This window comes from Mauremys reevesii, linkage group 1 (assembly GCF_016161935.1).
Source record: "Mauremys reevesii isolate NIE-2019 linkage group 1, ASM1616193v1, whole genome shotgun sequence".
Classification (NCBI taxonomy): Eukaryota; Metazoa; Chordata; order Testudines; family Geoemydidae; genus Mauremys; species Mauremys reevesii.
The window spans coordinates 224109385-224133226 of NC_052623.1; the positions used below are offsets into that span (position 1 = coordinate 224109385).

The 23842-nt window shown below is 50.5% G+C and overlaps 1 protein-coding gene across 1 annotated transcript in view; it reads left to right on the top strand.

Annotated features, from left to right (window-relative positions):
- LOC120404244 (alpha-2-macroglobulin-like) overlaps positions 1 to 8445 on the top strand; it is a 63681-nt gene extending 55236 nt beyond the window's left edge. The window contains exons 32-36 of the mRNA XM_039536385.1: positions 2112 to 2202; positions 5426 to 5494; positions 5945 to 6047; positions 6982 to 7023; positions 8277 to 8445. Of these exons, the coding sequence (XP_039392319.1) occupies positions 2112 to 2202; positions 5426 to 5494; positions 5945 to 6047; positions 6982 to 7023; positions 8277 to 8302 (331 nt within the window). The 3' untranslated portion in view covers positions 8303 to 8445. The remainder of the gene's footprint in view (positions 1 to 2111; positions 2203 to 5425; positions 5495 to 5944; positions 6048 to 6981; positions 7024 to 8276) is intronic.
- The last annotated feature ends 15397 nt before the right edge of the window (positions 8446 to 23842 follow it).

Genomic DNA, 23842 nt, shown 5'->3' on the forward strand with positions numbered 1-23842 from the left:
TCTATTATGGTGTTTTAAAAAAATTGCAGGCATTTCACTTTTGTGACTCACGGTCACTATTCAAGTCAGGTGGTCAGTAGCATATTACTACTGCTATACTCTTATTATTCAAACATGGAATTTATATCCACAGGGATTCTATGGTACAGTTTGTTTCATTAAAGATTTTTACTATATTTGACTGTTTTCTTTCACATATATTCCCTTCTTCTGTACCTTGTGGAATGCTAAGAGTGTTCATTCCTAAACTAAGTTTCCAACCCTCTTTCCTTTTATACAGTGTGAGATAAAGAAACTTCTTTTTGGAGGAAAAAGTACTTTCCCGTTATTATTTTTGCCATATGTTCTGTTTTCCTAGTTACTGATGGAATTTCTTTTATGGGCTTCCATTTACCTGACTGATGAGTAAAAAGGAATCTCTAATCCAATCATTATTACTAACAGCTGTAACAACTGAAAGTTCTTAATGAGTTAAAAACATGTTCAATGGGCCTTTATTCCATCCATATAGAACCCATCTGTAACAACAAATACCTCTTATCAATCACAGAACATAATTGGATCATAAGCATCCCTTATTAATTACCCAGCCTTGTTTATGAAAACATACTTCTGTAAAAGCAGCAAAGAGTCCTGTGGCACCTTATAGACTAACAGACGTTTTGGAGCATGAGCTTTCGTGGGTGAATACACACTTCGTCGGATGCATGATCCAGATCCAGACTAACACGGCTACCCCTCTGATACTGCTGTAGATACCTTTCAGTAGTTTTGAGGGGTTTCCTTCCCTGGCTGTCTGGGCTGCATTAGTGAAGTTGGGGTAAAAACCAGAGTAAACGATTGCACTCATTCCATCATCCTCTCTTCACCAGTAGGTTAGATATGTACATGGCAATAAATATATAGATACACAAAATGAAAAGGCTTTTGGTTAGTATATAAAACTATTATGAGAGTTTAACATACAAAAATCATAAAAGGTTAATATTTAATAGCAAGAACAATGTTCAGCTTCTAATTTAGGGTGAAAGATTATGGTTTGGATTTCTTGGGGAAATGGGCATTTCACCCAATTTGACCTTCAGTCTTACAGCCACACTTCTGGTTTGTTTAGCTTGCAGCTTCCCCACCCATCTCTTGATCCACTCAATGTGCAGTAGGCCACTTTGCATAGGAAAGCAGGGAATGACCCTTTCTTGATAACTTGGAGTTCTTTTTAGCTAGATTAGGAGGGAGAAAGAGGTTTTGTCCATATGCAAATAATGAGAAATTCTTTTCTAGGCGATTAACAATACTCTCATTAGCCATTTTAGTTTCTCTTCTTGGGGAGAGCAACTCCTGACCTTGGCTGAACTGTGGGTCCATAGACAAAGGGTCTCACGTGATGTGAACCATTTTATTCCTAAGTGCATCCTATTTTGGGATAAATAGAGGTGGGTAGCTTTTCTCATTTTTGAGGGCTGGAAGGAATCACTAGTTATTAATCATTCAAACCAGGCCTGTTCTATATATCCCCTACAGTACCGGCTAAACAGTTTGCAGAAACGGCACCTTCACTTCCAGTATTTTGTTTTTCTGTCTAAAAGTTCTGTCAAATTCAAATAGGATCCTCTAGCCATAGTGGCATTTAGAAACACAAGTCTTTATAACTTAGTTCATCACAAACTGCAGTCAAAATTAGCACCAATATTTACATTGGTTTTACAACCCCTCAACCCATTTTAAATCAATAATTGTAAAAAACCAAGTGATTTAAATCCTGATTTAAATTGTTCCCTCCTCCTCCTGCCACCAACAATGGGAGTAATTTAACTAAACCCCTTATTGGAAAGGATGCCGTCTTGTTTCAGGGACTTTCAACAAATTTCCACTGTTCCAAGGGCAGGACTGAGGGGCACTGGCAGAGCTCTGTGGGGAGCCCAGGACTGGGATAGCAGCGGCGCTAGGCTGCAGGGCAGGAATGGCAGGTATTGTCAGCTCAGGGAGCCAGGGACCAGAACTGGACTAGCAGGAGCCAGGCAGGGTGGGAGGTGCTGCAGGTCAGGGTTGAGGTGCATCAGCTCTGTGCTGAGATGTATTAAACTTGTTTCATTTCCCACTTGGTCTCCCAGCTACACAGGGAAACGCCCCATCTCCAACATGGTCATTGTTGACGTTAAGATGCTATCAGGATTCATCCCTGTGAAGTCATCAGTGAAGAAGGTAAAAGCCTGTGCTGTGTATGGGTCGCAGCCCCCCAGGGGTATCTGCCCCACAGCCCAGTGGAGTCCAGTTCTCCACAACCCCAACCTCACCCAGTGTGCATCTAGGGCCCCTTGACTCCAATCCCACTCTGACCCCAGGTCAGCTCCAAACCTCAACCCTTCAATTTACCGGTGCAACCGGGCCCCTCCGTAGTCCCTTGTCCAACGTCAGGTTCCCCCTTGTCTCCTGTCTCTGTGACCCCATCTCTTCTTTCTGACCCTCCCCTGATTCCCCACGCCCTCCCCGTCCCATCCCATCCCCCTGAGCGCCCACTCAGTGACTCCCTGATAAATTGTTACACACAGGGGCAGCAGGCCCAGCTGGAGGCACCTCACAGTCTCCCCTGGAGGGGGCAGTGCTCCTGTAAGGGGAAGTCAGGCTGGGCTTGCGGGGTGCTTGGGAAAGAGAGTGATGAGCCCCCACCTCCCTGCATCCCTCTCTTCTCCCCCAGCTTTAACACCCCCCACTGCAACTCCTGAGCCCACCCTGGGCCCTGCATCTCCTCAGGGAGACTCAGACACTGGGAGGGGTCCCTTGAGGGACCCTGAGGTGTGATGGCATCAGACTAATGATGCCGTGAGCAGCACAGGGGAGGCAGTGCCCAGAGCCCCAACCCTGCCCACAGCCCCAGCCCTGCCCTCAGGGGATGGGTCAGACACTGCACTGATGCTGCACTTGATTGTGGCCTAGCCCCACAGGTCTCAAACTGTGGTACTTCACATCTCAGTCCACCAGGTGGGTTGGGCTATACATCGACGGTGCACCAACCCCCCCCCCATTCGAGGAATCCCCTCACTTGAGGCCCCACCCCTGCCCTGCTCCTTCTGCCTGAGGCCCCACCCCCATGCCCCCACATTCTCACCCACTGGGGCCAGAAAAGCCCTGAGCCCCCCACCGCAGACAGAGGAACCCCAGTTGCCTGGCCAAGCAGCCCAAATCCCTGGCTCTGGAGGAGCTCTGAGTTCTGCTGTGGCCCAGCCCCGGGGCCGTGGCTCGGCGCATTAGGGGAGGTTTGGGGAGGCTTAGCCTCTCCCAGCTGCATTACGCACTGTCCCTGGGGCCATAGTGCAGATTTTGCCTCTTCCTTTAAAGCAGCAGCCAGAGGCACCAACTTTCTGGTTTCCCTGAGGGCGCTTGACCCCTGCTGGGCCCCAGGCCCTGCCCACAGTTGCCACCTTTCCCCGAGGACTGCCCCTGCCCTGCCTCTTCCCGCCCCGTTCCACCCCCTCCCCCGAGCACACCCTGCCTCCGCCCTGCCTCTTCCTGCCCCTGCTTCTCTCACTCCCCCCCAGAGCCTCCTGCACACCACTGAGCAGCTGACCACCGGTGGGCGGGAGGTGCTGGGGGGGGAGTGGGAGGAGCTGATCAGTGGGCCACCATTGGGTGCTGAGCACCCACTTTTTTTTCCATGGGTTCTCCAGCCCCAGAGCACCCACAGAGTCAGTGCCTATGGCACCAGCAAAGAACCACAGAGCTATAGGCTAGAGCCCTGTGTGGGACTAATGTAGAGCTCTGCAGTGGGATTGGGATCCCGCAGGACCCATTGCCATAACAGCGAGAGTGGGTGGGAGCAGGATTAAAAAATAGTCCCACGCAGGACTCTATGGTAGGAATGGGAGGGACCACAAGAGGTCATCCTGTGAGGAAGTTTCAGCTGCCTGTGAGGAAGCAGGACCACGTAAACCTAGCTCATCCCTGATAGGTGTCTGTCTAAACTGTCCTTAAAAATGTCCAGTGATGGGAAATCACAGCCTCCCCTAGAAGCCTATGCTAGAGCTTAATTACCATTACAGTTAGGTTAGATTTAGGACAAATTTTCTAACTCTCCCTTGCAGCAGATTAAGCCCATTACTTCTTGTCTTACCTTCAGTGGACATGGAGAGCAATTGATCACCATCCTCTTTATAACAACCCTTTAGAGTATTCAAATATGTTATCAGGTCCTCCCTCCGCCTTCTTCTCTCAAGACTAGACATGGCCAGAGTTTTTACCTTTCCACATAGGTCAGGTCTTCTAAATTTTTTTTTATCATTTTTGTGGCTGTTCTCTGGACTCTCTCTAATTTATCCACATCTTTGCTGAAGTGTGGTGCCCAGAAGTGGACACAGTACTCCAGCTGAGGCCTCACCAATGCCAAGTAGAGTGGTATAATTACATACCATGTCTTACATATGACACTCCTGTTAATATACCCCAGAATGATATTAGCCTTTTTCACAACTGCATCACATTGCTGATTTATATTAAATTTGAGATCCTCTGTAACCCACCGACCCTTTTTGGCAGAACTACCCCCTAGCCATTTATTCCTCATTTTGTAGTTGTGCATTTCATTTTTCCTTCCCAAGTGTAGTATTTTGTATTTGTCTTTACTGAATTTCATCTTCTTGGTTTTGGACCAATTCTCTAATTTGGCAAAGTGGTTTTAAATTCTAGTCCTGTCCAAAGTGCTTACAGCCCCTCCCAGCTGGTGTCATGCACAGATTTTAGAGGGATGCTCTCCACTCTATTATCCAAGTGATTAATGATCATGTTGAGTAGTGCCAGACCCAGGACTGACCACTGCAGGACCCTACTAGATGCACCCTAGCAGTCTAACAGCAAACTGTGGCTGACTGCCCTTTGAGTACAGTCTTTCAACCACTTGTGCATCCAGCTGATAATAATTTCTTTTAGGACACGTTTCCTTGATTTTCTTATGAGAATGTCAGGTGGGACTGTATCAGAAAGCCTTATTAAAATCAAGATATATGGTGACTGCTGCTTTCCTCTCCCTCCCCGCCCCCACTATCCACTAATCCAGTAACCCTCTCAGAGAAAAAAGTGAGGTTGGTTTGGCATGATTTGTTCTTGACAAATCCATGCTGGCTTTATCTTGTAATCCTGTTACACTCTAGGTCCTTACAAGGTGACTGTTTAATAATTTCTTCAGCTATCTTTCCAGGTATGAATGTTAGTCTGACTGGTCTATGAATCCCTAGGTCCACTTTGTTCCCATTTTTAAAGATAGATACGGTGTTTCCCTGCCTCCAATCCCCTGGGAAATCACCCGTCCTCCAGGAGATCTCAAAGATAATTGCTAACAGCTCTGGGATTGCTTCAGCATCCCATTCCTTAGGGTTCTGGGGTGGTTCGAAGTGGGCTCAGTAACATCCTGCTTCTCTCCCTTGGCCACTGGCAGCTGGAAGGACATAACCACATCCACCGCACAGAACTGAGCACCAACCACGTGCTGCTGTACATGGAGCAGGTGAGCACTCACAGGAGGCCGGGATGGCCCAGGGGAAGTCACCTCCTGACATACCTTTGATAGGGGCACTGAGCGGGGATCTCCCAGGTGTTGGCTGGGGAAAACAAACCCATGTATTCCTGCACAGCTGCTGCTGCTCCCCAGCATTTCTGTGAAGCTCTTCCTGCTCCTCCCAACATATAGAGCTGGGACCCTGTTCTCTCCCCAGCCTATGGGTACCAGAGAGAGCTGCTTGTACCTGGGGGAGGGGAATCGGGGCGGCAGGGCTTCTCCCTTCTCCCTCAGAGCCTGAATCCCTGCCAGGCCCTGCAGCCAAGCGGGGCAGATGCTGGACCTGCAGGATCATGAGGAGGGAACAATGGGGGGAAACGGGGGAGATGGGGAAGGAGAGGGTGAGGTGGCTCCGAGTTGCCTCCTGAGTCTCATCTGTTTCCCCCACACATACCCCAGGTGAGCAATGTGACTCAGAGCTTCTCCTTCACGGTGGAGCAGGACTTCCCCGTACAGAGCCTGAAGCCGGCACTGGTGAAAGTCTACGATTACTATGAGACAGGTGCGTGTGGGGGCAGGGCTGGGGGGACGTTAACCACCATGGGCCTGTCACAGGGAGGGGAGAGGCCACAGTCAGAGCCACAGGGGGACCCGCTGGGCTCGGGATTGTGTTTGGCCTCGTTCTCTCTATGATCCACCTCCCCAACCCCATGCTGCCTCCTGAGGGTGTTGACAGGCCTGGGGCTGAGCTGGGAACCTCACGCCAGCGCTGCCTGATCAGCGACTGCCCATGGAGGTTCAAGGGCAAACCCCATTCCCTTCTCCTCCTGCTTCCAACCCGAACGGCCCTGCCGCACCATCCCTGACACTGGTTTGCCTCATGCAGAAAGCATCCCCATCTCATCTCTGGACACAATAGGCCCATCTCAGTAGTGTCACCCCTCTCCCAGATGAGAATGTGGGGCACACCGGGATTATGGACAAGGGATCATATTCCACTGGCCTCATGCTCGCACCATTAGCCCCAGACCCCTCCCACACAGTAGAGGGAAGGTGCCAACCCAGGTGGGTTAGAGCCAAAAGGACCTGAGAGGGTTCTGGGTTCAGATCCTGCCTTGAGATGCTAGCTCTGGGTGGGACCTGGGGGAGGCACATTCGCTCCTCCACCTCCCCAGATAGGACATCGGGTGACAAAACCAGAGCCCAACTGCAACCCCAGCGGTCGTGTGTCAGACGAAGTGCAAACGGACATACGGCACCTGGCACAGACCCACTGGAGATACCTGTTGTGCTGGAGCCTTGGGATAACCTTGGCCTTCCTCCCATGGAGCCCAGCTGAGCTTCCCCCAGTGCCTCTGGAGACAGGGCTCCCTCCTCTCCTGCCTGAGATCTCTGATGCGGTGCCAGCTCTCTGCCACAGGGCCTGGTGAAAGTGCGAGGAGTCCTGGTTGCGTCTCACAGCCCGGATCACATCTCTCTTCCCTTGTGTCTTCCAGATGAATTTGCCATCGCTGAGTACAGCGCCCCCTGCAGCAAAGGTAGTGTATGAAGAGCCATTTCCTCCCCTCGTCCTGCTCACAGCACCCCCATACCTACTCCCCACTGCGAGAGCTCAGCTCCAGGTGTGCATCCCCAGTGCAGTCGGAGCTGGTGGCTTTTTTCCCCCTGCACAGGGGTTTGTTGCCTGCACTGATGGAGTCTTCGTTTATTCCGGGGGACAGATGCTCCTTTCATCCTCACTTTACACATCTCCCTGCTGCAGCCCGTGCCTCCTGAGCTGTAGTGAAACTGTGTCATTGCAGTGGTTTGTGAGAGGCTCTTCCAGGGGCGGGGTGAAGGCTCCAGCCCAGTCAGAGCCAGCAAGCCCCTGCCATCTCACTGGGTCGCTTGTTTGTGTGAAGTTGTCAGAGATGGGCTGTCGGGGCTCAGATCAAATAAGAACCTGAGGCCGCTCAGCCTGTCCTATAAGCTCAGATTCTTTACACACACACCCTTTCCCCAGCAGCTGGGTCTGAACTTCCTGCTTCTGGCTAGGATCAGAGGAGCCAAAATATCCAGGACAGAGAGAGTGAATGAAAGAACCAAAGCATAGAAGAGCCAGACAGAGGAGGGGAGGGTCTCTCAGCAGCAGGACTCAGCAGAAGCCTCCTTTTCCCAGCCCTTATTCTGCAGGTCTGAGAGGCCCAGGGAAGGATCTCAGCATCCAGGGGCTTCTCTGGGCTCCATTTCCCCTGGTGCTGATCCACAGGCAGATGCTCAGTCCCAGTGCAGGGAGCTCCCTTCCCTCCCCTGATTACTGATGGCTCTTGTGTAAACGGATTCACTCCATTCTGGGCTGGGTCCCATAGGAACAAAGGGGCGGAGAGAGAACGTGCTGCTCAGATCAGCACCTCACTCCCAAAGCAAATGTCCAAGCTGAGCCTTAGCATGTCTATGGCACCAAGTATCCTGTGGTCCCAGGTAATCCCAGCTGGGCTGCTTCCCTGCCACATGGCCACTTTGCAGTGTCAGACACAGCAGGGATGGTTCCAGCCAGAGCCTAGGCTGACACAGCCTGTGCTGCGACTCCCCAGTGTTATGAGACACTCTGTGTGGAGGCAGATGTGGCAAGGTCCTGTCCCTGGTGGGGAGAGATCAGGGCCATGGAATCTCCTGCCTCGGGCCCTGGCAGGGGTGTGCTCCCTGCAGCAGAGGAGCCGTGCCCAGCCCTGGATGTGTGCCCAGGCCTAGGGGAGGAGTGGCAATTTTCTTCTCTAAACCCCTTCCGTTCCCGCTCTTTTCCCCCTCACAGTGGGAGCTGAGCAGGGCAATGTGTGAGGGATGGAGTCGTGTTCCGAACCTCCCGCGTCCCACCTGCTTAGCCCCTGCACAGGCTGAGGTGGATGGATGGAGCGACGAAGAGAAAACAGCAGCAAGAATCGGGAAACAAACATTACAAATAAATGAATTCACCAACCTGACCAATGGCTCCTGGCCTCTCTGTTCCCAACCCCCTTAGCCCCATTCAGCCCCAGATCACAGCTTCACCCAGGACTTCTCAGGCCAAGGTGTGTCCCATCCAGCTGGTCTCTGCCCTCCACAGCCAGAATAGGGGAAAGGGTCTGTGGGAGAAGATCTGCTAAGTACCTTTGTGTCAATAGCCCTCACCTTTTCCAGCTAGTGACTAGTGTGAACTTACTTGTGAACATGAACTGTGGGACTGTAGATGCTCCCTGCCTGCTACAGGTTGGAAACAGAAATACTCAGGTGTGTGCTGGGGCCTGATACAGCTAACATGTAATGGGGTCTCCTTTGGATGAAGGGGTCGAGATCTGGGGGTTTGGAACACCAGCCTGTAAGTTCCATCCCTGCTGCTCCCATGAAGTGCCAACTGGCCACAGTGTGTAGCATTGTGACAAGTGGTTTGTCCTAGAATTAAATGACATGTTCCAGGGATTTATATAATACTAGTTGTTAGTGCCTCAGCTAATGGGACTGCCAACCCCCTTCCCTTTGGGAAACTACTCCACAGTCTGAGAGCCCCTTCAGTTAGAAAATGTTTCCCAAAATGCTCCTTTTTCTCGGTTTCAGCCCATTTACTCCTAATTTTACCTGTTCAAATCCCCTAAAGAATTTCCTTTTAAATGCATGTAGTGAATTATTGTGTCTTCTAGTTATTCATTATTTAGCCAAACTATGCATATTTAGGTATTTCAAAATACCTTCATAGGTCACTTTATTCAGCCCTTTCTCTGCACAAAGAAATCCTTGCATCTAGTTCTCCAGCTTTTCACCTTATTTTATGTCTTTGTCTCCTGCTGTGGAGGCCCCATTATTCATGCCCTAACGGGCCTGTCTGCACTACAGTGGCGGATCACCTATGGGTCTGTGGGACCTGTGCCTACGGGCCTGGCCATAGGGAGGTTCCCCTGCAGGCTAGAGTTGCCAACCCTCCCGAATTGGCCGGGAGTCTCCTGGAATTGGAATCAATCTCCCGGTGGCTTCTGAAACTAATCCCGGAGATTTTAATAGGCCGCTAAAACTCCAGTCAGTGGTGCTGTGGGACTAAGCAGGCTCCCTACCGGCCCTGGCTCCCCGTGGCTTCCAGAAGTGACTGGCACATCCCACTGGCTCCTAGGCACGGGGCAGCCATGGGGGCTTTGCATGCTGCCCCTACCCTGAGCGCAGACTCTGAAGCTCCCATTGGCTGGAAAGCACAGCTAATGGGAGCTGCAGGGCCAGTGCCTGCAGACAGGGGCAGCGCGCAGAGCTGCCTGGCTGCCCCTGAGCCTAGGACCTGGACATGCAGGTCGCTTCTGGGAGTGCCCAAGGTAAGAGCCACCCACCCACATCCCTCACTCCCTCCTGCACCCCAATCCCCTGCCACAGACCTGAGCCCTCCACCTTCACCCCAACTCCATCCTGGAGCCTGCACCCCACATCCCCTCATGCAACCAACCCCGTGCCCCAGGCTCAGCCTGGAGCCCCATCCCACACTGCCCCCCCGAGCCCAGAGCCTGCACCCCCTCTTACATCCCAACTCCCTGCCTGAGCCCAGTGAAAGTGAGTGGGGGGTGAGTGAGCGATGGAGGGAGCGCAGATGGAGTGAGTGGGGGGTGGGGACTTGGAGAAGGGGCGGGGCCTCTGGGAAGGGGCGGGGCAAGAGTGTTTGAGTTTGTGTGATTAGACAGTTGGCAACTCTACCTCAGGCCAGAACCCTGCCGCTCCTCCTCTCCTGCCCCCTGGGCAGGCTGGACAGACGCAGGAGCTGTGGTAGGGTGAGCACTGAGCATGCTCCCACTGTGCAGAGCTGCCCACCCCAGGCCCTCTCCTCCCCCTCCCTCCCGCATGGAGCTGCCCCCCAGCCCCTCCCCTTCCCTTCTCCCTCCTGTGCAGAGCTGCCCCCAGCCCCTCCCCGTCCCCATGCAGAGCTGTCCCCCAGCCCCTCCCCTTCCCCTTCCTCCCACATGGAGCTGCCCCCAGATGCTCTCCTTCCCCACTTCTGTGCAGAGCTGCTCCCCAGCCCCTCTCCTTCCCCCCCCTCCTGCTTGGAGCTGCCCCCCCACACACGGTCCCTCTCCTTCCCCCCATTTTACACATAGGTATAGTGAAACACCCAGAGGTTAAATGACTTGCCTACAGTCACGCAGAAAGTGAATCAAGTATCATTGCTAATTAGAAAACTCAAGAGTCCTGACTGCCAATCTCCAACACTTATGATAGATATTGTTTTAATAAAAAAAACCTCATGTCTCAGCTATTACAATATTTGGCACTTAGGCAGAGTTCTCTGGCATAATACTGCCTTAGGTGTACAGATCCCTGCAGCTGTCCACACTCACTCACCTGAAACTACAGGCTCCAAAACTACTGTCCCAAGTAGCAGCAGGGTTATTAATTCAAAACCATACAATTTATTGACAAGATGACAACTTTAAAGATATCCACATATTAGGTGCATTGAACAACTTGTTTTCATTCATATTTATTTCTATGCTATTTTATATTAGTGTTTTATTCTTTCACATGTAAAGAGACAGGGCTCCCGCCCTGAGCAGCTTACAATCTAGTATTTTTCTAATAAATATGTAGCTTATATTTGGTGGTGTTAAACTTCAAGCTGCTTTATAAAAGCTAAATAATTAATCCTCACTCACCATGGGGGAGAGGGAGGTGGGTAATATTTTTTGTGCCTAGAGCCCCAGTAAATCTTAATGCACCTGTGCTGACTCTGACTACAAATTAAATTCTATTTAAATTAGAGCTGAGCCAAAGGGGATGAAAATTGGAAATAAATTTTTTCACAAAATGAAAAGTTCCCCAAAATGTTGATTCAGAAATGACAAGACATTGTTGTAATGTGGTTCGGTCACAGAGACCCCCCTTGGGACAGTTACCTGATGTGCTAAGATTACCTCTGAGCCCGTTTTTCCTGCCAGCTTGGGACTCCAGAACCCTGTCTTGTTGAACCAGACATGCTAGCCTGCTGCAACATAGACCCAGTTCTGGTCCATGCCACAAAGCTGCAGGCTTTCACCGAAAACTGCTCAGCAGGTCACCTATCTCCAGCACCCAGACACCCAGTTCCCAATGGGATCCAAACACCAAATAAATCCCTTTTACTCTGTATAAAACTCATGCAGGGTAAACTCATAAATTGTCCATCCTCTACAACACTGATAGAGAGATATACATCGTTGTTAGCTTCCCCAGGTATTAATCACTTACTCTGGGTTTATCAATAAACAAAAGTGATTTTATTAAGTATAAAAAGTAGGATTTAAGTGGTTCCAAGTAATAACAGCCAGAACAAAGTAAGTTACCAAGCAAAATAAAACAAAACACTCAAATCTAAGCCTAATACATTAAGAAACTGATTACAGGTAAATCTCACCCTCAGAGATTTTCCAATAAGCTTCTTTCACAGACTGGACTCCTTCCTAGTCTGGGCCCAGTCCTTTCCCCTGGTACAGTCCTTGTTAGTTCCAGTAGACATCTCAGGTGGTAAGCAGAGATTCTCATGACTGGAAGCCCCTTTATCCTGTTCCACCCGCCTTTTATAGCTTTGGCACAAAGTGGGAATCCTTCATTCTCTGGGTCCCCACCCCTTCTTCTAAATGGAAAAGCACCAGGTTTAAGATGGATACCAGTATCAGGTGACATGTTCACATGTCCTGTGACACCCACTCCATTCTTCCAGGGGTGGTCTGCACATATACAGGAAGGCTTGGAGGTAAATAAACCATTTACAATCAATTGTCCTAGTCAATGGGAGCCATCAAGATTCTAAACCACCATTAATGGCCCACACGTTGCATAATTACAATAGGTCCTCAGATCATATTTCTAGCTTCAGATGCAAGGATGATAGATGCATACAAATAAGAGGAATGTATTCAGTAGGTTATAATCTTTGTAATGATACCTTACAAGAGACCTTTTGCATGAAGCATATTCCAGTTCTATCATATTTACACTCATAAACATATTGCCATAAAACATTATGGTGTGCAATGTCACAATTGTGTTTCAGTCCTTTCCACAGGCAGAGAGGGCAGCCCTCCCCCCGCCCCCCGTGTGAAGAAGCCATTTGCTTGTGGGAGTTATGCATGAAGCATTTGATCCACCTCAAAGCTTCTCACCTTCCAGGAGCCCAGAAAACAGATCACCTCAGCAGGTCTTTCTCCTCTCACTACAAGAGGTCCTTTTGCTCCTACATAGCAAGTACCATTTTCCAGTGGTGGAGGACTTCCCTCATAGACCTGTTCGCAAGCAGGCAGAACAGGAAATGTCATCGATTTTGCTCCCTGTGCGGCCAGAGCCAAGGCTCTCTCACAGATGTCTTCTTGCTCCCTCAGACAATGCCTTCTCCCCCATTCGTCTGATGCACAAGATCTTACTGAAGGTCAAGCAGGACAGAGTAAGGGTTATTCTTATAGCTCCTCCCTGGCCATGCCAGCACTGTCATGACCATGTCACTGACATGACCTGTCAGCAGCAACCCCAATGCCACTCTCTGCCTCCTCCTCGACCTGATCTCACAAGATCACAGTTGAATGTTCCACCCAAACCTCAAAACCCTCCACTTGACTGTGTGGCAGCCCCATGGTTAAATCCTGTGGAGCTGGCCTGTTCAGAGCAAGTCTGCCTGGTTTTGCTAGGCAGCAGAAAACCATCTACTAGAGTTACTTACCTCATCAAGTGGAAGCGTTTCTCTATTTAGTCATCCCATCAAGGCCTCTCATCCGCTAGGTCACCTCTCTAGACTGTGCAGATGTATCTACTTCATCTAAAACAGCAAGGCCTAGCTATTTCATCTACTAAAGTACACCTAGCAGCCATCTCAACTTTCCACCATCCGGTAGCTGGTCAGTCAGTCTTTTCGCACAAAATGTCCATTTTCTTCCTCAAGGACTTAGAAAAGCTATACCCACAGATTCGGGAACCCATTCCCCCCATGGGACTTAAACCTGGTCATGACAAGACTTACAGGCCCTCCTTTTGAGCCACTGGCATCATGCCTTCTGTCATTCCTTTCCTGGAAGGTCGTCTTTCTGGTAGCAATTACCTTGGCGAGGAGGGTCTCAGAGATCAGGCCCCTTACTTCAGAACCACCACATACAATGTTGTTTAAGGACAAGGTACAACTTTTCCCCCACCCCGCATTCCTCCCGAAGGTGGTTTCACAGTTTCGTAGTAACCAGGTTATTTTCCTGACCGTTTTCTTCCTGAAACCACACAAGAATAGGGAAGAGCAGTGTCTCCATATGCTGGATTTTAGGCGTGCACTAGCTTTCTATATAGAAATGACCAAACCATTCTGTAAATCCATGCCTCTCTTGTGGCAGTAGTACATAGGATGAAAGGCCCACCCATTTCGGCTCAGAGAATTTCATCTTGGATCACTTCCTGCATTGGCATGTGCTATGAGCAAGCAGGCATCCCATCACCTGCCATGGGTGGCAGGTTTGTAGAAATTTTCATGGTGCCCAGAACCCATCACCCCCACCAAAACACCACTCACCCAAACTCCACCCCTCCCCCATGCCTAAGGCTCTAAGAGGGAGTTTGGGTGGGGGAGGAGATCTGGGGTACAGGCCCTGGGCTGGGGCAGGGGATTGGGGTGCAGGAGAGGTGCAGGCTCTGGGAGGGAGTCTGGGTGCAAAAGGGGTGAGAGGTTGGGATCTGGGAGGAAGTTTGGGTGGGGGAGGGGGTCTGGGGTGCAGGCTCAGGGATGGAGTTTGGGTGCTGGGTGCAGACTCCAGGCTGGGACAGGGAGTGGGGGTGCAAGAGGAGGTGAGGGGTGCAGGCTCTGAGAGGGAGTTTGGATGCAGGCTCTGGGAGGGAATGCGGAGGGCTGATGGCAGTCTCTGGGAGGGAGCTGGGGTGCAGGCTCTGGGCTGGGGGTGGCGATGTAGGAGGGGGTAAGGGGTGCTGGCTCTGGGATGGAGTTTGGGTGCAGGCTCTGGGATGGGGGTGGCAGTGTAGGAGAGGGTGAGGGGTGCAGGCTCTGGGAGGGAGTTTGGAGGTAAGAGGGGGGTGCGGAGGGAAGGGGTGCAGGGTGAGGGCTGTGGGGTGGCTAGGGATGAGGAGTTGGGAGGGGGTTCAGGGCTAGGGCAGAGTGTTGGGGTGAGGGCTGTGTGGTGGGGCTGGAGGGGTTCATTATGCAGGAGGGGGCTCAGGGCTGGGGAAGAGGCTTAGGGTGCCAGGGGATGAGGGCTCTGGCTGGGGCCAGGGATGAGGGTTTGGGGTGTGGGAGGGGCTCAGGGCTAGGGCAGAGGGTATGAGTTCAGGGGTGGGTGAGGGCTCTGTCTGGGGCTGGGGATGATGGGTTTGGGGTGTTGGAGAGGCTCAGGATTAGAGCAGAGGGTTGGGGTGTCGGGGGGTGAGGGCTCTGGCTGGGGGTGTGGGCTCTGGGGTGGGGCAGGGCTGGGGATGAGTTTGGGGTGCAGGCAGGCTGCCCCAGAGCTGGGGCCAGAGAGGAGGACTCACCTCAGCCCTCTTCCAGCTGGCAGCAGTGAGTTCTGGGGGAGGGCTCCCCCCTCCCCCTGGCAGCACACTCACCCCCACCATTGTCACTGCATGTGCTCCTAGGGCCCCTCGCAGGTCCAGGAAGCCTCCTCGCCTCCCTTGTGGTGGGTGCTGAGGGTGGGGGGCTGCCATCACATGTGCACCTCCTCCCCTGCTGCTGCCCCTCAGTGTAGCCTCACTGGGGTGAGGGATGAGGCTGCCCCTTGCCCAGCGTGGGGCAGGAGCAGTGACTGTGGGCGGGGGGGGCCCTGTGCTGGTGGAGGGTCCCACCGGAAAAGGGAAGGGTCGGAGGTGGAAAGGCAGGGTAAGGGCAGCCTGCCCTGGCACTAGTGAATGGAGGGCACTAGGACCCTGTGGCAGCAGTTGATGCTGGGAGCCAGCAGAGTGGAGTTGGAGTCAGCATGGAGCTGCAGGGGAAAGGCAGGGACACGCTCTGAGGCCTGGGGGAGGCAAGTGGAGGCAGCAAGTGGGGCCCAGGGGACATTTGGGGGAGGCATGCGGGGCCGGGGAAGAGACCTGGCCCCAAACATTGGTGGAGTCAGGCCCCCAGGCCCTGAATGTTGCTGGAGCCCAGGCACCACAGGCCCATACAACTCGCTGCCCCTGTCACCTGCCATCCTGACCACCCATTCTATGAAAACACAAGTTTCCTCAGCAATGTTCCTAACCCACATCCCAGTCCAGGACATTTGCAGAGCGCCAACCTGGTCATCGGTGCACACTTTTCTTCCCACTATGCCATCACCCAGCAAGCTAGGGATGACGCCAGGTTTGGTAGAGCAGCGTTGGAATCTTCATGTCCATGAACTCTGAGCCCACCTCCTAGAGTACTGCTTGGGGGTCACCTTACATGGAGTGGACATGTGCAAGCACTTGAAGAAAAAATGATTACTAACCTTTCTGTAACTGTTGTTCTTCAAGATTTGTTGCACATGTCCATTCCACGATTCATCCTCTTGCCCATCTGTCGGAGTTAGCCAGCAAGCAAGAACTTAGAGGGTGAGGGGTCCGCTGGTCCTCTTATACGCGACATGAGTGCATCTCACCAGAGGGCACTAGATCCTACCCAATGGGTACCACTGAGGGAAAAATTCCCAGTGACTGTGCATGGGCATGCACATAATTAAAAAGGAATTGACATGTGCAACACATCTTGAAGAATAACAGGTACAGAAAGGTTAGTAACTGCCTTCTCTTCTTCATTTGGCCACACAGAGCGCCTGCAGGTGAGCAGTTAGCCATTGCCCCCTAAGAAGATGAGTGATTGGAGTCCCTATATAGAAAATGACTGTAGTACAGCACTGCCAAATGGGGCAACTGAGCCAGAAGCTGGGACAATGGAGCAAAGATTGGTGAATGTGAATTAACTCCAGATAGTTGCTCTCCAGGTTTTGGAAATAGGCACCTCTCTTACACAAGCCACAGACGCTGACTATCTTTATGAAATACTGTATAATATGCTCCAACCCAGTTTGAATTTCATGCAACCCCCAAGCCAAGGTGATGGCAACTAAACCAACCATTTTAATAGAACGGTGTGTGGAGGCCAGGATGGTTGGTCACACTCAGGAAAGATGGGTCATTTGCTGCCAGCCTGACTCTATGTCTTGACAGATGATGTTGTGGGTCTCTCTCTATGCTGGCTGGGAAACTTCAGTCCACCCTTGGCTGGGCCTGAGTGCCAGGTATGGGTAACCCAGGCTCAGCATGTGGGTGACAGGGTGACCAGATGACAAAGATGAAATATCGGGATGGGGGGGTGGCGGCGGAAAAAAAAAAAGCCAGAGCGCCCCATCCTTCCCACTGCCATTGCTGCCGCCACCAGGTAGCACAGTCCCATCTCCACCCAACTCTATGGTGGCCGCAACAGCTGAGCATGCCCAGGCACAGAGCTGCCAAGCCCACGTGCTGCTCTAGATCCCCGGGGCAACCTGGCTCACTTCCCGTCTGCCCTCCTCGCCCGGGCTGGGCCGCTCCATGAGCCATGGGCGCAGCGCAGGAGGCCCAGGCCTGCCTCACCTTCTACCGGGGGCTCGGGCAGAGGGAGCCGCTACGGGATCTCTGCCAAGCCGTGCTCACCTTCTTAGAGAAGCTGGACTGGATCAGTTCGAAGGGTGAGTGCTGGGGGGGGCCCCTTCCTCCAGGCTTGCGCTGCCATACAGCTGATCAGCGCAAGCCTGGGAGGGAGGAGGAATGCGGCATGCTTGGGGAAGAGGTGGGGCCAGAGCAGGGATTTGGGGAGGGATCCAATGGGGCAGTGAGGGGGCAGGGCTGTGGGTGGGGCCAGGGCAGGGATTGGGGAGGGATCCAATGGGGGAAGGAGGGGGTGGGGTTGGGGGGGCGAGAGCCCCTCTGGGCTCTGCCTGTGCGCTGGAGCGGAGGGCAAAATTGCTTGTTTGTCCAGTGTCCCAACCAAACATCAGTCAGGACGCAGGACAAACAAGCAAATATCGGGACAGTCCCGATAAAATCGGGACGTCTGGTCACCCTAGTGACAGTCTGGCCCTGGTTCTCAGGTGTTTGTGACCCAACTGCAGCCACAACCTTTTCCTTAAAGTTTCCAAAGTCAATATTGGGCTGCTGGACACACAAGGAGTGCAAAGCCTGCCAAGCAAGATGGTCACGAGTTCTTCTGCCTATCTATGGGCCAGGTCCTGTTCTAGGTCCTGGACCAGGTAGGGTCTTGTAATGGAAGGCTAAACTATATTATACTGTTCAGCCACTAAGTTGCACGGTGTGTAACATAGCTTATTTACATTAACCTCAGCCATACCCAGCAGAGCTTTAAAGGATCTTTTGTAGAACACATCTGGTGTGTATAAGCAAGTTCTGTAGCCAGCCCACATCTGGTACAGAAGTACATGACATGGTGTCAGGAATAAACTAACAGACAAAAGGAAAACAGCAACAAAAGGTGCAAACAGAAGGAACAAATCAACAGCAGTTGCAGGATCTCATCAGCATGTCATTCTTCAATGCCCCAGAGAAATTCAGCTCTGGCAAACCTTAAAATGGACAGACTGGAAATAATATTATGCAAGATTTCACATTGCCACCAAGCTCCACAAAGAAACTGGCGAAATACAGGTATCTTTTTTTTAATTAATGCTTTGGGGAAGAAGGCAGAACATATTTCTAAATCCTTTGATTTTACTGAAGACACTCACAGTGATGACTATAAAAGGGTTCTGGCTATTTTTGATGCACTCTTTATACCTCAGAGAAACCTGGTTTATGACATATCATGTTTTCACCACAGAATTCAAGAATCAGGGGGAAATGCTGAATGTTTTATAGGAGCTTTACAGACATTGGCTGAAAACTGTGATTTTGGGGAATGCAAAACATGAAAATATCAGGCTGGTTATTGGGTTAACAGATCAAACCTTCCATAGCATCTACAATTGAAACGAGATTTAACCCTAGCCACAGCTATTCAAATAGCAAAACAGTCTTAACTGGTGAAACAGCAAAATCTAGAGAAACTTGAAAGTGAAACTAGCTTACAAACTGTAAACAGACAACTGAATGTCAAAAGTCATAATCATAAGACTCCTGAACAAGGAGAGAGAACTCCCAGGCTAACAGGGACAAATTCCAGCATGCATGCACAAGATGTGGAAAAAGTCATATCCCCAAATGCATGTCCAGTCAGAGGCACACAGTGTAATAAATGCATGAAATATGGCCATTTTGTAGCTGTTTGCTGCACCAAATCAGACAATGAAGAGTCATTGTTTCTGGGTTCTATCCAGAGCCTGCTGAGAGAGTGAAACTGAACAGTCATGGCAAGACTATTGACTTTCAGATTGACTCAGGATCTAATGTCAGAGTTGTCTCAGGAGGGATTTACACTCACCTTCAACCCCTCCCAGTGCTGAAGTCACCTAACACAGTCCTGAACAGGGGTGGCTCTACCTTTTTGGCCGCCCCAAGCAGTCATGCGCGGGAGGCGCCCCGGAGCCGCGGGAGCAGCGGACCTCCCGCGGGCATGACTGCAGAGGGACCGCTGGTCCCGCGTGGCTCAGCTGGACCTCCCGCGGCTGCGGACGGTTCGCGGGTCCGGCGGCTCCGCTTGAGCTGCCGGCCGCAGTCATGCCTGCGGGAGGTCCAGCCGAGCCGCGGGACAAGCGCCCCTTCCGCAGTCATGCCTGCGGCAGGTCCAGTCGTCGGGGCTCCGGTGGACCTCCCGCAGGCATGACTGCGGCAGGTCCGCCGGCCCAGCCTGCCGCCCCCCCCCCGGCTGCAGGGGACGGGCCGCTCCTCTGCTCGCAGCGGCAGGATGAGCTGGGAACCCAGCCTTTTGCCGCCCCCTAGATTTTGCCGCCCTAGGCACCAGCTTGTTTTGCTGGTGCCTAGAGCCGCCCCTGGTCCTGAAGGTATTTTGAACTGCATAGGGCAGTTCACCACAGGAACAGCTTACAAAGACAAAAGCTATGCATGCAGAGTGTATGTAATCAAAGGACCAACAGCCTTCTCAGCCACAGCATGGCAGCCATGATGGGCCTAATGAGAAAGGTGGAAGAAGTCTATGGACTTTGAAAGGAGATCCGGTATAAATAATCTTAGGAGACAATGCTGAACCATACAAAGTACGAACATCTCACAGGATTCCTATCCCATTACTTCATAAAGTGGAAATTAAGTTACTGAAAATGGAGCAGATTGGCATAATTGAGAAAAATCTCTGAGACAACAGCATGATGTGCCCCAATTGTATCAGTTATAAAGAAAAATGGAAAAATATGAATCTGTGTGGATCTTAATAGACTTAGTGAAGCTGTTGTGAGAGAAAAATATATTCTCCCAACACTGAATGACTTCTTCCCCAAAGTGAAAGGAGCTACAGTATTCACCAAGCTGTATGCCTTGAGCAGATTCAGGAAAATTCCTTTAGTCAAAGTGCTAAACTGACCACATTTATCACAACTTTTGGGAGATTTTTGCTTTTGAAGATTACCTTTTGGGATTACCAGTCAGGGCCAGCCCACAACATTTTGGCACCTGAGGCGGGTAGCTCAAATGACACTCCCATGCCTCCTTGCTTGGGCCAAAACTTTGAAAGGTCTCAATTCTGCCTTCTTCCTGTTCTATTCCTCTCATGATACTGCTCTGCTACCTACCCCAATAAAGGAGAACTAACAACTTAAAATGCCTTGTTAAAAAAATTAAAGTAACACTTAACTTTCAAACGCCTGAACAGCAAATGTAACTTTTCTTGTCTGCATAGTAAACACTGGCATTTTTATCTGTTTGAATAATCAAAATTGTGCTTTCCATGCAGGGCCGGCTCCAGGCACCAGCTGATCAAGCTCGTGCTTGGGGCAGCAGATTCCAAGAGGTGGCATTCCGGCTGCCCTTTTTTTTTTCTTTTTCTTTTTGGTTCCCCACTGTGGCCGCCCTCCAGAGGGTGGCGGTGCGGAGGAGGGGAGCGCCCTGCAGAAAACTCACCAGGGCAGCCCTTGTCCTTCCCTCCCTGCCAACCAGAGCGGAGGGAGCCTTTTCGGCAGACGGCGCGGCGGTCGGGACCGCGTGGCTAGCACCCCGCTGAAGTCCTGGCCGCCCCCCTTCTCTCTCTCCCCCCTGCTCCCTCCCCTTCATCCTCCTCCCGCTAGACCGGGCGCACACTCCACTGCACATCTGCAGCACAGGGAGTCCCCCTGCACCCTGGCTCCGGCCATCCGGCAGGTCGTTGGGTTTTTTTCTGCTTTGCCACTCCGGCCGCCCCACAGGGTCTTTTTGTGTGTATGTGTGTGCTTTTGCCACTCCGACTGCCCCACAGGGTCTTTTTGTGTGTATGTGTGTGCTTTTGCCGCTCCGGACGCCCCACAGGTTTTTTTTGGTTTTTTTGTTTGTTTGTTTGGTTGGTTTTTCTGCTTGGGGCGGCAAAAAAGCCAGAGCCGGCCCTGTTTCTGTGCCTTCTTGGTTGCAAAGATTTGAACTGCTTCCTATAGGTCCACAGTCTGGGCCAGCTCATGCTCTATTGAGATGGTAGCAAGGCCAACCAGCCTCTCTTGTGTCATTGTGGAGCATAGATGTGTTTTTATTAACTTCATCTTGGAGAAATTGCGTTCTCCGCTGGCAACTGTTACAGGAAGTGTTAGAAGTATGTGCAGAGCAACAAAACCATTTGGAAAGAGTGTGGTCATCTTATTTGTGCACATACATTCCAGAACAGCCTTTGGAGTTGATCCTGCTGAAATGTATCTTGAAAGGGCTTTTAGTTCATCACCTAAATCACTCGCATCAATATCACGCATGTCATCACGTGTCAACACTGTCTCCAGTGCCCTGCATTGCTGGTGTAGGTCTTCTTCAGGTATAGTGAGGAGTTTTGGAATATCATACAACATCCCAAATATACTGCTGTGTTCCTTGAGCTGCATGAAATGTTCTTCAATTGACTGTATTGCACAATCTAGCACCTGGTTAAAGAATTCAACTTTGAATTCTTGTTTGGGGTCTCTTATGGGATTATCCCATGCCTCGTAATCAAAATGTCTTTCTCTTCGGTGACTCTTGTATTCTTGAATGAGTGGGAAAATAGTTTCAGTGTGAAGATGTCTGCCAACTTCTGTGCACTCTTCAGAACATTTTGAAATCCCTCATCTGACCAGTAAGACCGTAGGTATGACTTTTTTTTGTCTACTTGTTCCATTGCTCCAGATATATCAAGGTCAACACCTTGGAGTCTCTTGCTTATAACATTTATTTCAAACAGTATGTCATGCCACAACTGAAATTTGAAGTGATGTATGTTTCTGGTGATTCCATTTCCCTTTGCCACTGTTCTCCCATGAACAGTTCCTGTCATAGCATTATCCTCCATAATGACAACTATGGCATCATCTATCTTCCCAGTTTGGTATTTGATAGGCTTTATCGCCTCCACTCTACTTTCCCATCTTATGGTACTCAGTGGTTTCAGTGTCAAAGAGGATGTTCCTAGATGTTGCTTCAAAATTTGCCATCGATGAGTTGATGCAGAGAAAAATACATAGATGCTTTGAATTACATTAAAAAATTCAGCAGCCTCACTAGAAGCTGATGCTGCATCACAGACCACCAAGTTCAATTAATGAGGACTGCATGGGACAAAAAAAGCTTGATGGTTTAACTCTCGGATACTCTCTTTCCTCTCATGTTGGCACCATTATCGCAGCCCTGACCTCTCATGTCAGTTATCACAATTCCCATATCTTCCAGCTTTTTAAGAAGCACATTTGTCATACTAGCTCCTGTAGTATAGTCAATGTCAATAAATTATAGAAAATGCTCTCTGACAGTCACCATTGCAGGGATGTTTTCACTAGGTTCTGTTGCTGTTGTTACAAAATGCACCATTAAAGTAATTTGTTCCATATGGCTGATGTCAAGTATGCAGTCCAGAATAAGAGAGTAATATATTGCTGATTTCAGATCTGCCAGAATCTTCTGTTTGACTTTTGTTGCCAGTAACTGCATGATCTCATTTTGAATTGTTTTTCCAAGGTAGTGGTGTGTTTACATTTCTTGGATGGTGACTCTTCTTAGATGCTCCTGGAGTACAGCATCAGACTCAGCCATCAGCTCCACAATTTTAAGGAAGTTTCCATTGTTTGGCACATACAGCTGATATGAAGTGCCATGCGGTGCTAGGTTTTGGGTAGCAAGCATTCTCACAATGGCAGTGAGCCTTTTCAGAACATTTTGCCAATAAAGAGACTCTGATGCAATCTTCTCTTGATGCTGATCATCTATGGTGGCCTTTAACTTAGTCTCATCTCAAGCTTTTTCTACCTATGGAATGCTCTCTGGTGGTTTGCTGCCTTCTCATGGCATGACAGATTTCTAGCCAGATTTTTCCAGTCCTTTGTTCCTGTAGAACCCAATATGGCTGGAACATTAGACTGGAAGAGTTTGCAACAAAAACAGTATGCAGCATTCTGGGGTTTTGAGTACATAAGCCATGGCCTCTCCACTTTGTCACCATTGGGGATTTCATGCCAGTAATGTGTTGGATGGAAACATCTATTTTCATTGTCTTTGGGGAACATGAAGTTTTTCACTTGCTGTGGCCCATGCAGTACAAGGAAGTCCCTCAGGCTATTGCTCAAGTTGGTCCACAGTCCTGGATCATCTAGGCTTAAGGAACTAAACTCAGCAGCAGCTGTTTCGTGTGCCTCCACCAAACTCTTCTCTGATCTACACTTTTCTTCAGGAATGTGCATGGTTACATCCATTTGAGATGGAGATATCAGTAGCTGCCAGGTCACCTGCACTCTGACTAACTGGAAGATCAGGCATCTCCTCACCACTCTCATCCTCACTGGGGCCGGAAGGCTCATCATGAACATTTGTGTCTATGTATCTCAGGAGAGCTCCTTCCTGCTTAGACAGAAAAGCTTCCTTTGCTTTCTTTCCTTTTCTGAATGCTGCCCCAGAGGGGCGTTTTCTTCTTTCACTCATGACTGCTGTTCTGTGCCAGCTAGCGTGGCTCTCAACACTCAATGGAAGGGGACAAATAAGCAGGCTGGTAGCAGGGCCTGACTGAAGGAAGATATCAGCGTCTTAAGGGCCTAACTGGCTCCTACTACTTCAATTGACTGCCTGTTCTCCTCAAATGAGTTCAGAGAAGCAGCAGGAAATAGGAAACTCCCTGAGAAGCTGGTGTTAATCAGTCCAGGCTCCTGGGGGTGCTAGAGAGGTACATAAGAGGCTCCTCCGCCTCTCTCTCCCTGCGGCTCCTGCAGCTTTCTGTTATTGCCTCTCACCTTTTCCCCTGCCTGCCTGTTATGTGTCTTGTGCCCTCCTTCCTCCAGCACAGAACTCCACCATCTCTGTGCATCTAGAGCAGAGAGATACATA